The sequence below is a fragment of the Python bivittatus genome, unplaced genomic scaffold (genome assembly GCF_059951505.1).
Source record: "Python bivittatus isolate LINGU-HERP-01145 unplaced genomic scaffold, Pbiv_v1 ctg000480_np1212, whole genome shotgun sequence".
Lineage (NCBI taxonomy): Eukaryota > Metazoa > Chordata > Lepidosauria > Squamata > Pythonidae > Python > Python bivittatus.
In genome coordinates this window covers 81,122,848-81,136,610 of record NW_028277075.1, presented here as the reverse complement: position 1 = coordinate 81,136,610, position 13,763 = coordinate 81,122,848, and the positions used below count along the sequence as shown (strand labels likewise).

The following is a 13,763-nucleotide window of genomic DNA, read 5'->3' as shown; positions in this document are numbered from 1 at the left end:
AGGTTGACTTTGATACCTGACCCACGAAAATAAATATTAAGTGTTCAAGCCCAGTTTTTCTTTTCATTTTCTGTTTTCAAAAATTCTAAGTATAAGTGAAACTCAGGATTCACTTAGTATTTTTCCTGAGTTTGTAACAGAAAATAGTTTTACTACTGGTCCAAACCAATCAGCAGTTTTGTGCACAAAAGAAGGAATCCTGTATATAAATGTCTAGTAATCTAATATAGGAAAGTTGGTGTAACGTTGGCATATTTTGTTTTCATTTTCCAGTCATGCACAATATACATATTCCAACTACAACATCACTTAGTAGACTTGAAGAAATGTATAGAATGGAGCACACAAAAAGGACAGTAATTCTAATTGTATGTATTTGAACCAATTTTAAAAGCCTCAGATTATTTCTGCACAAGCCTTAGAACTTTCCAAAAGGTAGCTAATGGCAAGCCCAAAGAAAACTTGCCCATCAAGCTAATCTACCAGAAACTAGGTTGACTGTCTACCTAGCAGTATTTTAGTGACCTTTTACACTGAATGGAACAAAATGTGAAAAGTCTTCTGTCCACACATAATAGTAGCCTTGACGTGCTTAACAGAACATTGTTTCTTTCCTTATGAGAGCATCTGCCAGCAGAATAAATTGCTATCAAGGTGCTGCATTTTTACTAACAATAGCAAGGTGCAGAGTCTAGAAACAAGATTCATGTCAAGAACATTTGTTAGATAACAGTACAAAAAAAGATGGCCACAAAAAAGCACTGTAAAAAAGTCCCTGCTATTTGCTTTTACAGTAGCCACCAGCTTTCCCGTTATTGGGTTTAAGCCAAAACATCAACAAAAAAAACCCCCAAACTTAACCAGCTCATCTCTGTGAGTAGTTTCATTTGCACCTATAAAGCAGCAAGGAATTCTCTAGCAAAAGCATTACAGTGGATGAAAACCTTGTGGATTTCATGACATCTCAGAATTTGTTCCCATGTATTTTGCAAGGGATCCTCAGGCTTCCCAGCAGCTCTGTGTCCTATAATCATACTCTTAGTTCCAGTTGAGGGATTTACTGTAAAGCAATCAAACATTCTTTTTTAACCATGGTATGAACATGGCTTATTTTCAGGTAAGTCCTTTGCAGGGGCTCACTAAAGATATCTAAAGAGATTTGTTGAAGTTCAGAGTTCAGTGGTGAGTAAACATTTCTGCCGTGTAGTATCTTCAGTAACAGGACTGAAACGAAAAAAAGAATATACATAATCTTGGGTGGAAGATGAAGAGTACGCTTATCTTCTTGGAATCCATAGCTGACTGATCTTAACTTAGTGGCCAAGTGGAAAGCAAACAAGTCCAAATAACATGTTGTGATGCCACCTAGCATTCACAAGGTAGATATATATGCCCTGTCTGGAAAGCAGCTGTGAGTTTCAAGCAGGATCTTCCTGAGGTATGCTTACTTCACTATGTAGCCAAAGGAGATACCCCTCCACAACCCCTCCTGGAAAACAGTTTATTCTTTTGGAAACTGCAGTCAGTTTTCTGGCAGGAGGGAGACAATCAAGAAAGCTACATGCCGCGGTGGGAGGCAGAGGAACAGAGAGCTAAGATTCTCCTCCAACTTCTGAGCAGGAGCAGAGCTGGGGTGTGGTCTTGGACAAAGGGTTGGGGACCTCCAGCCTTTTATCCTTCAGGCTCAGCCCTGCAGCTACACAAGGCCATCCAATATCCACATTATCTTTCAGAAACAATGTAAGTTACAATATATGATACACAGAGTAAATACAGTTTAAGAGGTATATAGGAATGGAAAGATCTTTGTATCATATAGCCAACAACGTCTCATCTTTAAAAGCTTCTTAATGAAACTTACTCACTGTAAATGGAATGTCTGTATTGCTCACTTCAGATGTGATATTTCTATTTTCTGTGCGGTTACAAACATTGCAAAGGTTGAGCCACAAAGAGGACCAGAAAATTACTAGTGAAGCCTATTAATAGACTGCTCGGGAACTACAAGATACTATGGTGTTCACAATACCTAACAGAAGAACTGGATTAATAATGTAGAAGTTATACAAGACAATACTTACAGAAGTTGTACAGAAGTTATACAATTAATTTAGAAGCTGTACAATTCCTTCAGCATTCCACTGTTCACCAAACTGGTGTTCTTCTAGTGTCGCAGACATGACCTCCCATGACAATTTGCTGGCTAGAGCATGTGGAAGATAACGGGGAGTGGGGGGCGGTCTGCTTTAATTCTACAAAAAGAAAATCCTTACCCGGGCATGACTTCAGAGGGGTACAATGGAGGTGATGAGCCAGTAGCCAAGACTGATAGAGCTTCAGTGTTTGCTTTAGTTGTCTTAAGAGATAAGGCAACATCATTCCCCAAAGGCCCATTAGAAGTCAGTCCGCTCTAAAAAGAAAACCAAAGGAAAGAAGTCAGTAAGGTGATGATGTGTGTATGCTGTCAGCAAATGTTCGTGTTTACCAAGTTACTGCAAATGCCATACCAGAGAAGGACTGATGTGTGGAACAAATGCTCAGTTTATCTCTTGCCCCTGAATTCTTTCCTTCAAATCCCTCCTTTTCCTTCCTGGCTGTTCCCCCCAGTTGGTGAGTTACAACGGTTGGGACAATGACCAATTTGGGTTGGGAGAATGGCCAAAATGAAATTTACAAAAAAACAATTAGCAGGCAGGAGAGAATAACACTGGACATACCAGAAGGGAGTTTTCTGGGGATGAAATATGGCCCCCAAAATGAGTAGAATCAAAAGTTTCAGCATCTTTTTCAATTTTGGGAGATGGTTGGGGAAGAGTTTAAGGAGCAAAATGGGCTCTTGAACCTTGCAAAGACTTACAAAGACTTACCACACCCATTAAAAACCTCCCAAATTTCCCTCCTCCAAACGGGTGACACCAAGTTATGCTTTTGGAGTGCAGCCTTTGAAGTGCAGTGCAAACCCTGATGTAGCCCTTGAATTGGTCACCTTCAACCACTGTTCAAGGGAGAAGATAGCCTGGAGACAGGCCAGAATATATAGATCCTCCAAATAGTTCCGGCATCTGAATTAGTAAGGGGAATAACTTTCACTCAAAACCACAAGGAAGGAACTTGACTGGAGAATGGAGGGTAAAGCTCTGCCTTTTTCAGAAAAATTAAGGATCACTTCCAGGTTGTAGAAGGCAGAGTCCTTCCCAAACTAGATGGTCTCCTTTGATAAAGCAGGAAAAATGTTTATTGCCTACCATGCAATAGAAATGGCAGGCTTTCAGAAACTTCTATATAAATCCATACTAATTTGTACCACTTTTAACAATAGTTGAGTGACTGTTGCTAATAATAAGAAATGAACATACAAAAGCATATGAAAATTCACTGTTTGTAAGGAATATTCAATAACTTACTGGCACTAACCACCTGGGCATAATTGTTGGTGAAGACACCTAAAAGTAGAACAAACATTAAAAAAAAAAACTCTTAATATTCTAATATAACCTTACTGGCCAAGTGTCATATCAACTAAACATGAGACATTAGCTCAAACAAGCTTTAGACTGAAAGTGAAGAACACTTAGATAGAAACAATGGAAGTACTAATCCTATTTTTAAATTATCAGGAGCATAATGAAAAAGCTTTGTTTTAATTTTCATTCTTACCTGAGGCGTGGCTTCCGTGAAGTCAATTAAATTCTTTGCCTGTGATGTTAACGAAATCTCCATGCGCTCTGGGGAACTCTGCCAAAGGGAGTAGTTAAGTTACACTCAATCACATAGAAAGCTGCAGAATGTTTGCTAGGGTTTCATTCCCTTCTGAAAAAGCTGCAAGGGTAGGATTGATGTTTATGAATGCTGCCCCAGTGGCATTGTTCCCTTCTGCCATATACATTTTAGGCTCTGATATACATGGATTTAAATTTCAGTCACAATATGAACTGAAGCAACGCAATCAGTAATTTATTCAATTTATAACTCACCTTTATTTTGTACAACTTAAGGCAGCATATGAACTGCTTCCTCCTCCTCTTTTCCCTACAACAACCGTCCTGTGAGGGGGGTTGGGCTGAGAGACAGTGACTGGCCCAAGGTCACCCAGCCGGCTTCTGTGCTTAAGGGAGGGTTAGGACTCATGGTGTCCCAATTTCTGGTCCAGCATCTTAACCGCTAAGCCAAACTGGCTCTTGAATCCCACTCTTGCAACACAGAATATACACACTGGTGGACTTAAATTACATGCAAAACAGTTTTTTCTGTTATTTTTTTCACAATTTTTTAAAGTATCTGGCACTTAAATCTTTGATAAATGCCTTTAAAAACAGTCTTGATTTGCATGTAATTTAAATCATAGTTTACTGTAGCATTAATTTTGTGTGCTCCTGATCATTCAAAGCTGATTAGTTTTAATAAATTATCAGATTTTTATTGCCAATTAAAACCATTCTTCTCAAAGGACAGACCATACATTTATATTTGGGGATAATTTTTAAAGGGCTATATATTGGAAAGAGCATAGCTAGGCTAGACCTGGACATGGGTGACTTTTCTTCCCTTCCCTAATCCTTTTCCCTCTCTTCATAGTGAAAATCCCTGCATGAAAAAGATCTGATTTTCCATTTTCATAAACTTTACTTGTGCCTAAATGCAAAAGTGGGGGGACAAATTTGCACGCACACACAGATTGCAGGATAAGTGAAGGGTCCCCACTTGCTTTTAATATTATACTCAACATAATCTCATTCTATCCCAGGAACCTATCCCAGGAACAGAGTTTTAAATTACTGCTGTGTTTAACAACTAACACAAGCAGTTTGCTTAGGACTTCTCATCTTGTGTTTCAGAAGACCCAAGCTGCTCCTCACCAAAAAGCAACATACCTTTACAAGAACATCCTCCACTCTAGGAGCCAAATCGGTAGGATTCGCACAATCCTTGGAGTCAGGGGCAGTAATATTCTCCTTGAATTCATTCCTGGAAGATGTAAACATGTCATCCATGAAACAGAGCACATGTGAAGGAACTGCTGACATTTGCAATTCCTGCCTGGAGACAAAGGCAGCCTTTGAAGTCAGTGCCTTGTGACCTGCTGATCTCAGGAGCTTCTGCCCCAAATAATTTTCCTCCCTGCTAAGCTAAAGCAGCCCCAGAGGCACAGTATGGTGGACCGACGGAGGGGGAAACTGGCTATTTTATTCTTCAATTGGTGTGTCTTTGCCAGAATTGGCGGTTCCACTCATCTCCATGCTTTCAGTGGCCAGGTAGAAGGATGCCAAAAACATAGCCTACTTTCTGGCACAGGCTGCAAAAAAGGCTTCTGCCGCAAGGAAGTCCTACAGATCCATTTAGTATGCTAAAGGTACAGAGTAGATTCATATAAATCGCTTAATCAATATAATATTTTTAAATGTTCTGAAATTCCATCATTTCATTCCTATGTTAGAACATGTCTTGATCCTTCTCCTGTCAGCTATGAAAACTCACTTACATGAAATTTTATTTTACTGATTGGAAAACTAAGGCTCCGGGAGGGGGCTTTCTGTCAGGTTCAGCCCAAAGAACTCCACGAGACAGTACAAATACAGTTCTGTTGCATTTATAAGCTTCCACCTCAAGACAGAAATCTCTCCAGACTGAACCTGTTCCCAAGCCAGCAGGCCACAACACCGTGAATTCCTTAGGGTGGTGCCAGTCTCATCTTAAACTTCCCACACTCCTGTTGAGGGCTAAGGAAACGCTTATCTCCCTGAGTGTGGCCTTCATAACACCATTCCATCACACTTTCTGCCTTTTGAAAGTCAGCAAGAAGCAAATTATTACACAAAGGACTCACAAAATGAAAAAAAAATGAACACATGGACAAATGATAGCAACCCTTTGAGAAGGACAGACAGATGGCAGTGATAGCCTGTCCACCAAGTGGCTCAAGAAGTTATGAAATCCATATTCAACTAAAATGAGGGGTACGTATCCTCTACTCTTGCTTGTTGAGAACAAGTCTAGGCCAAATTTCTGGCTACTTGGTTTCCCATAGAAAAGAAGAACCCTAACCTGACTGGAAATTACCGGAGTTAAACAAGCGAGCCCTTCAAGTGCTCCATCTACTGTTCTTCAATTATTTCATCTCACATTTTCACGCACTCCCATTCTCCAGTGGGAACAGCCCCCTTCGCCACAAAAGGACTTACAGAATGAAGGCACTGGTGACTGGGATCACTTTCAGTCCCTCTCGTGGTTCCTGGCACACGGGGCTGAGGGTTCGCAGGGGGCTGTTCTTCTCTTTTCCTGACGGAAGAATGCTTCTAAATAAAGCAGAGCCAAAAATGTAACAATTGAGCTCTTTTCCATTGTTGCCAAGAACATTCTTTCCTTCAGCATTGAAAAGCAAAGCAGCCTGGCACTCTCTTAACGCAAACCATTTCCTGGAAATGTTTTGTCATTGTGAATATCAGTACTGTGGCAAGGAAAAGGGAAGTTAATAACCTAGGAAAATTGCATCTGGGTAAACACATTTACCTCATGTTTTGTGGTTTCTACCAGATATAAATACAAGGAGAAGGTGTGTGATGTAACATAGTTCTCTAAGCAGCACTTAGGAATGCAGCATTATGGTCGGAGAGATTTAGATTTACATTTCCTTTTAGCACTCTCTCTCTCTCTCTCTCTCTCTCATACACACATATCAAGTTTAACCTACCACACTTTTGTTAAAAGAAAAAGGGGCAGGGAGGAAGGAAAACCGTGGGTACGGCCTTGGGCTGCCTGGCACTCAGAAACAGAGGCCTTGATTTCTACGCAAAAGATTCTTGGATTAATCCCTGGCACTTTCTGTTAGAAGGTTCAGAGACCTGGTTCTGTGAAACAACTCAGTCTTGAGGAACTGCTGCCAGGAACAGAAGATGACAATCCTGGGCTGGATAGACAAATAGTCTGATCTGGTGTAAGTCAGGTGAGTCTTATGCGGAATGAGATTCATATATGCTGTACTCCCAGATATTCAAGCCTACACCAATGGCATCAAGCAGCAGCAGCAGACTGATTCACAATGAAGGCCATGACTCTCAGGATGCTGAATTCTAGATAGGACTTGCGTTATTCTAGAGAACTGCAAATGTCTATGTTTATTTCCATCTAATGCAGTTAGTACCCATTGGGCAGATAAAAATCTTGAAAAATCATTGATCTATGGAAAGCTTGCAGACAAATGCGTGCCCATGGTATTTATATGGGGCGGCAACTGGGACTGGAATTTCTATTGCTAAGCGATGTGGTCATAAAGTGTGTCACATGACCACATCGCTTAGTGACAGCAGGTTGCTGTTGTGACCCCAGGGTCATTAAGTGGGAAGTAGTGAGAATCCCAAGCAATTAGGCCAGTGGGTGAGAGCTGAAGGTGAGAGGGTAGGTGTTGCGGGCAGGTGCTAGGGAGTGTGGGCAGGGGGGTAGGTACCACAGGTGGGTGCTAGGAAGTGCAGGCCGGAGGGGTGGATGCCCCAGCAGGTACTAGGGAGCTCAGACCAGAGGGGTGGGTGCTGCAGATAGGCACTAGAGTGCAGGTGAGTGCTGTGGGTGAGGTGTATGTGCCGTGGGTGGGTGGGGCAGCAGAGGGGACAGCGGAGGGGTGGTCATAAACACAGGCTGGCCTGAATTTTGATCACGTGACTGTGGGGGTGCTGTGACAGCTGAATCTTTGAGGACTGGTCTTAAGTCCATTTTTTCAGTGCCATCATAATTTTGAATGGTCGCTGAATGAATGGATGTAACACAAGGGCTACCTGTATCACATATCTACATTCTGAGACTAATTTTTTTCCAACTTCTGACAGAAAGATGCCCAAGTAGCGGGTGCAAGCCATGGGAATTTTACTCTCAGTGCTACCTTCTTAAACAGCGGAGTAATCAGTCCCAAAGTATTTGTTCTCCTGGCTAGGTAGGGATATTCAATTTTCTAGAATCTCAATTGAATAAGACACAAGCCCTCCTTTTTGAAGACTAAGCAGAGACAAGGCTAAACCACAACAAGAGTTGGGTTAATAATATTCCCAGAAATATTATCCTGTAGGCATTTTAAAACCACTAACATCACTTTTACAGAACTTTGTTATGAGTGGCTTCTTCCATTATTAAGAGGGAACTGGAACCTGCTCGCACCACAGTTAGAGCAGAAATCTTCAGCACATTTCAATCTCAATCTCAATACCTTCCAGCCACATCTTGAATATTAGTGTTCTTGCTGCCAGATATGCTTCCCTCCCTCACAACCTAAAAGAGAAGAAACATAGTAACATCTCAAAAAAAAAAAAAAAATTCATGGAGGCTATAATCTTCTAAAACCCACCACCTTTTCTCTCTGAAGGTCAAAGGCAATGAAGCCTAACATTACTCAAGTGCCCTTTTCTGTCACTTCTTATGTGCTCCCAAAGAATACTTTATACCCCTGAAGAGTATAACCTGCATCCAAGTTTTCTGCTCTCACTGTGTCTGGATGGAGAACGTTCTGGACAATAGAAGCTTGATTATGATGCCTCTACTGTAACGGAGTTAGGTGATAGACGTTGGAATAAGAAACAGCATTCCTCTTCCTTTACTCTATAAATATTCTCAACATGGCAATAAGTTATCGTACTGAAACTGGCTGAGCCCAGGAGTTTCTTGCTTTCTTCAGTAAGCCTTGGAATGCTTCAGAGACAAGGAAAGGCTAAATATACTGGTGGCAATTTCTCTCTAGCACAGGCCTCCTTCCTTGGATCGGGATGGTAAAATGCCTATCACCTTCAAACCCTGAGGATTCAGCAGAAAAAGTCCTATCACCCACCCAACCACTCTCTTCAGCAATATTCTCCAGATTTGCCCACGCCTTTAGCAATATAACACAGCCCAGTCCCGACTACTGAGAAGGTACAGTACTCATGTCGAACAGGTGGAGAGAGAGCTTCTATCAACACACCTGTAGGTTCTAGAAGATTATGGACAGGGCTCTGCACAGGTGCTTAAATCATGTATGTAAATTAAAGACTAATGATAAAGAACAGTATCAATATTGGCAAAACCTGAGACTCTTAAAAGAAAATATGACAGAAAATTAATGTTAACTTTTTACCAAAACAATGACTACAGAAGCAAAGCTCTTACTTTGTGCCCTGCCTCTACCTGGGCCTTCAGAATATTGCTCTTAATGTCTGGAGGCAACCGCATGGAGGTGCTCACAGGGCTCTCAATTGCGTTATTCAGGCATTTATCTGTCAACTTCATAACTTCCTCCTAGAAATAAACAGAACTACATTAATCAACAGCATACCCAGTTAAGTAAACAGCCAGGAACAGCAGCACATAAAAGGAACTGATATAACTTCAACATCTAACATGTAATATGTGTATTACATATGCTTCTGACCAGGACTCTGCCTTATTGTGGGTTTCCATGTGAAATATAGGATGATTAGCAGCAAAACAATGTTCTGGAACGTAAACTAAATAAAGGAGTTAAGACAAAACCATTGTGTGCATTAATAGAATAAGACTTTGATGTGTGGCTCCGTTGCCCAGTAACTAAAGAACTTTGGTATTTAATCCTACAGTTATATCTCAAATATTAATGAAGATAACAGCTTCCTATAGAATAAAGAACATTTTTTTCTTTTGTTTCTAACTAGCACAAAAATGCTGAAAGTTCTTCACTTCAGAATTGGATATACAAACAGTGGACAATTGCTATGGCTGAGAAACTTACATGCAGATGGAACACATTCAAAAGGCTTACAAAACAGGACTAATTTATAGGTGTACTGCATCTCATATAGAGTTCTATAAAGAAATTATTCATCCCCTTTCGGATTTTCTGAATGTTTGCATATATTTGACACACTATGTTGTCAGAACCTCATTTTATTTATTTATTTATTTAATTTGTATAGCTGTGGGCCTTAGTGAAAAAGGAGCCTGAGTGAATAAACAACACCTGAATTTCACGTTTCACTTACTGTTACAAAGTTATTCAACATGTGATGTGCCGATGTGAACAACCCTTAAATTCAGTAACTGGTTGAACTGCCTTTAGCTGCAATTAACTTCAACCAAATCTTTCCTGTAAATTGCTGATCACTGTCTCACTTCATTGTGCAGGAATTTGGGCCCATTATTCCATGGCAAACAACTTCAACTTAGTAACATTTGAGGATTTTATAGCACAAACTGCTCATTTTGGATCCTTTTACATTTCTGTGGGATTTTCATCTAGATTTTGAGTGGACCAATCCAAACCATTCAATGTGTTCTACATCCATTCTCTTATGAATTTTTTTTTTTTTTTTTTGGTATGCTTGGGAACAGTCTTGGTGCATGGCCAATTTGTGCTTCAGTTTCAGCACAAATAGTTTGACATTTTCCTACAGAATTCTGATACAAAGCAGGATGTATGCTTCCTTCACTGATAGCATATCATCCAAGTCCTGAACCAGCAAAGCATTCCCAAATGATGACACTGCCTGAGTATCACCTCCACCTCCATGCCTGAGCATCAGTATAAGATACTTTGTGAAATGTGTGTTTGGTTTCTGCCAGGCATAACAACATCTATGTAGTCCAAAAAGTTCCAATCTAGATTGATTTGTCCATATAATGTTCCTCCCGAAATAGGGAAGGTGGTTTTTGACAAACTTGGGGTGCACATCAATTTTCTTCTTCTTAGTGAGCAATGGCTTCCATCTTGCTACTTTCCCAGGAATCCCATTTTCAGCTGGTGCCTTAGCCACACTGAGAGAAGTTTGCAGGTTGTTCTGGGGTTCTTTGTGACTTCCTGGATTATTTTTACACTGTAATCTTTGAATGATTTTAAGGGGTCAGGCACTCTTGGAAGTTTCACTATTCTCCTAAATCTTATGTATTGCAAGACTATGTTTCTGCCTGTGGACTGATAGAGCCCCAGAGCTTTAGAACTCAATATGTAACTTTTCCAAATTAATATCAATAATTTTTTACTGGAGGTCTTCATTTTATTTGGAGGGGGTTATGACATGCCATAAAATCTGTGTGATGAGAATTTCACTGGGGTGAATTCTCACCATATGAGAGCCAATATTTGTGAAATTTAGATAGAACAGGGTTGGCCCAAATCAGCTCTGATCGTTTAATGAAATATGTATACAACTGGCCCTAGTTACCATTTTAACTGAACTGACTGAACTAGGGAGAGGCAATTATTTTTTTATGCTGGAAGACTGCATAATGGATGGCTCAAACAAAGGACTAAATTTGAAGGACCCACATGAAGTTCTGATAATTCCAAGTCATAAAAATATGCAAAAATTCTGAAAATCCAAAAGGGGCAAATACTTTTTCATCGAACTGTACATCAAGCAGGATTGATTAAATCAACTTTCAGCATATTGGTTTATACTATAGAAAGATATTTTGTAAGCTTTGCATTCAGTATTCATATGTGAAGTAGAATTCTTTTCTGTATTCAGTTCTATTTTTTATGGCTGAAATTAATTTTTATATAATTTTTCTTTGCCCCTGTGAAAAAAGAATTAAGAATTTTAATCATTTTCCATCTGGCAAAGCAAAAATAAATCCTGTACCCTCCTTAGCAACACTGATTTATGGTTTTCACTCCAAATCAGTTTTGTCATTATCTAAGTAAAGTTGGGTAAAAAGGGGAAAGGTGAAAGTTTTGCTCCCATTATATTCTGTTTACTTTTTAAAATTTATCCTCCTGCTTTATAATCAAATGAATGAATGCTTGTTAATATGTGGATTCCTGGTTCAATCATTAGAGCGTATATTTAATTCTTATGTGGATTTTTCCTTTGGAGATCGCCATAATTTAATAGAGCTAACTCAGCAATGTGAATGTATCTCACAATAAATATGTACTTGTCTCAAATGACAAGAAGCAGTATTTTTATTAGGAAATTATTTTTTCTAAGGAGAAAAACATTTGTCAGATCAGATCGCCTTCCTGAAAATTGCCTAGTGTTTATTTTAGCCAAGGGCATTGATCCTATTTCAGCTGATTGTATCACAGGGTTTAAGTGCAAATCCCAGGATGTCTTGAGATGCACCCAGAGGAAGTGTATCATGCAGTTGCCTAGCCTCATCCACAGCATTTCATTATAATATTTATAGACAGAGGCATTGCTGAAACAAGCCCAGATTATTTAACCTGACTACTGTATTTTAGAGTATTGTGTTTTAGGAGTACACTGAGAAGTAGCATTTTAATCTTCCATGTGAAAAGCTTTTGCAAATGAACTAAACCACAATCGTTTCCAACATGAAAGAAAAACTGTCTTTGACTCTGGTTTCTCTTCAGATCCTATAGAACTCATTGTGGTGGTCCCAAGACACTTTTTTGATGTGCTTCTCCAACTTCTGCATGTCCACATAGCTTAAGTTTGTTTTTTCAAACACATTTTCCACCTACTGCTCATTACAGAATGTTCTTTAGAACAGATGCAGATATAGATACAGAACATCACATCTTCCTAAACACATGGAAAAAATAGTGAAGTCAAGCTTTTATTATTCCCTGCACTCCAGAAACAAAAGCAACTTGAATGGCTATCTAATTAAAAATTAATTGCTCCCTTCTGTGCCAGCATGCCCTTCAAGAGCTTGGCACTGCCAATCTTATAGACTTTCAATCCACCAAACTTGGTTGCTAAGCTGCAAGACATAGCAGTTTCTATCCTGCATGAACAAAAACATTATGGGAAACAGCAAGCATCATAAAAACCCTAATCCCATATTTCTGGGAAGAGAAAATATGCAATACCTGCTCATTGACATTTATGTTTATGTTGGACTGGGAAATCAATACTGGAGTGAGCTCAGCTTCCAGGTGCTTCAGTTTAAGTGATGGTTCATCAACTAGAAAAAGAGAGGAAGAAAGAAACTGGATATAAAGAACCCAGTATTGAATAAAGCTCTACAAATCTTTGGCATTTCATCTCTGACATCCGTTTCAAACGGTAAAAATGGATTTCACTTATCTGTAACTGCTATTTTTTCTTATGGTCTCTATGCAGTCACACTTAGAAGTACTTGTAGCTACATTATCTGAAAATCTCTGTAACGTTTAATAGTTTTATAGGAATTAGGAGCTAGTAGGTTGGGAGAGACAATTCCAAATGGAGATTTTTGGAAGTTTTCCGTCATTATAGGGATAATATGTTGCTACTTAGAGGACAGCAAGAAGAATCATAGCTCATGACAAGACAGGTGTTAGGCAAATAAATTCCTTGGCTAACGCCTGCACTTCCATGAACACAGGACTGTGCAAAGCTGTTAATGCAGGGCACTTATGGAATTTACTGTTACATGCTGTTAAAACAAAACAAGCCCAGTGCATGGGGAAAAATAAGCAAGTGATATTTGGACAAAGAAATCATTAGGGAGAGAAGGAGAGAGATTGCTTGTCACTGCACTTTTTTTTTTTAGTATCCGGAATCAATTGATGATCATTGGAAAACCATCAGTTATGCTAAAAATGCTTATTTCATAATGTAAGAGCACCTCAGAGACATAGTTGTAAGCCACTCAGCCTACCAATAAAATGATATAAGTGTCCCACTACTGATGAGTTCACAGAGCTGTGCCTTACCAGCAAGATTTGTTTTCTCAGAGGGGTGCTCCTTTGTACCATCTCCCCCTTCCAACATTTCAACTAATCCCCCAACAGGAGGAAAACCAGCAGCACTGTCAGTACAAGCGTCCAACATTTCTTTGTTATCCAGTAAATCAACAGTCAGAGGCATGTTGCACAGGCTAGG

General features: G+C 39.7%; 1 protein-coding gene across 1 annotated transcript in view; it reads right to left on the bottom strand.

Annotated features, from left to right (window-relative positions):
- Positions 1 to 356: 356 nt before the first annotated feature.
- EPB41L5 (erythrocyte membrane protein band 4.1 like 5) overlaps positions 357 to 13,763 on the bottom strand; it is a 63,468-nt gene continuing 50,061 nt past the window's right edge. The window contains exons 17-26 of the mRNA XM_025166364.2: positions 13,595 to 13,758; positions 12,767 to 12,861; positions 9,124 to 9,252; positions 8,192 to 8,253; positions 6,180 to 6,293; positions 4,872 to 4,965; positions 3,658 to 3,735; positions 3,405 to 3,443; positions 2,274 to 2,410; positions 357 to 1,224 (exon numbers count right to left, since the gene is read on the bottom strand). Of these exons, the coding sequence (XP_025022132.1) occupies positions 1,170 to 1,224; positions 2,274 to 2,410; positions 3,405 to 3,443; positions 3,658 to 3,735; positions 4,872 to 4,965; positions 6,180 to 6,293; positions 8,192 to 8,253; positions 9,124 to 9,252; positions 12,767 to 12,861; positions 13,595 to 13,758 (967 nt within the window). The 3' untranslated portion in view covers positions 357 to 1,169. The remainder of the gene's footprint in view (positions 1,225 to 2,273; positions 2,411 to 3,404; positions 3,444 to 3,657; positions 3,736 to 4,871; positions 4,966 to 6,179; positions 6,294 to 8,191; positions 8,254 to 9,123; positions 9,253 to 12,766; positions 12,862 to 13,594; positions 13,759 to 13,763) is intronic.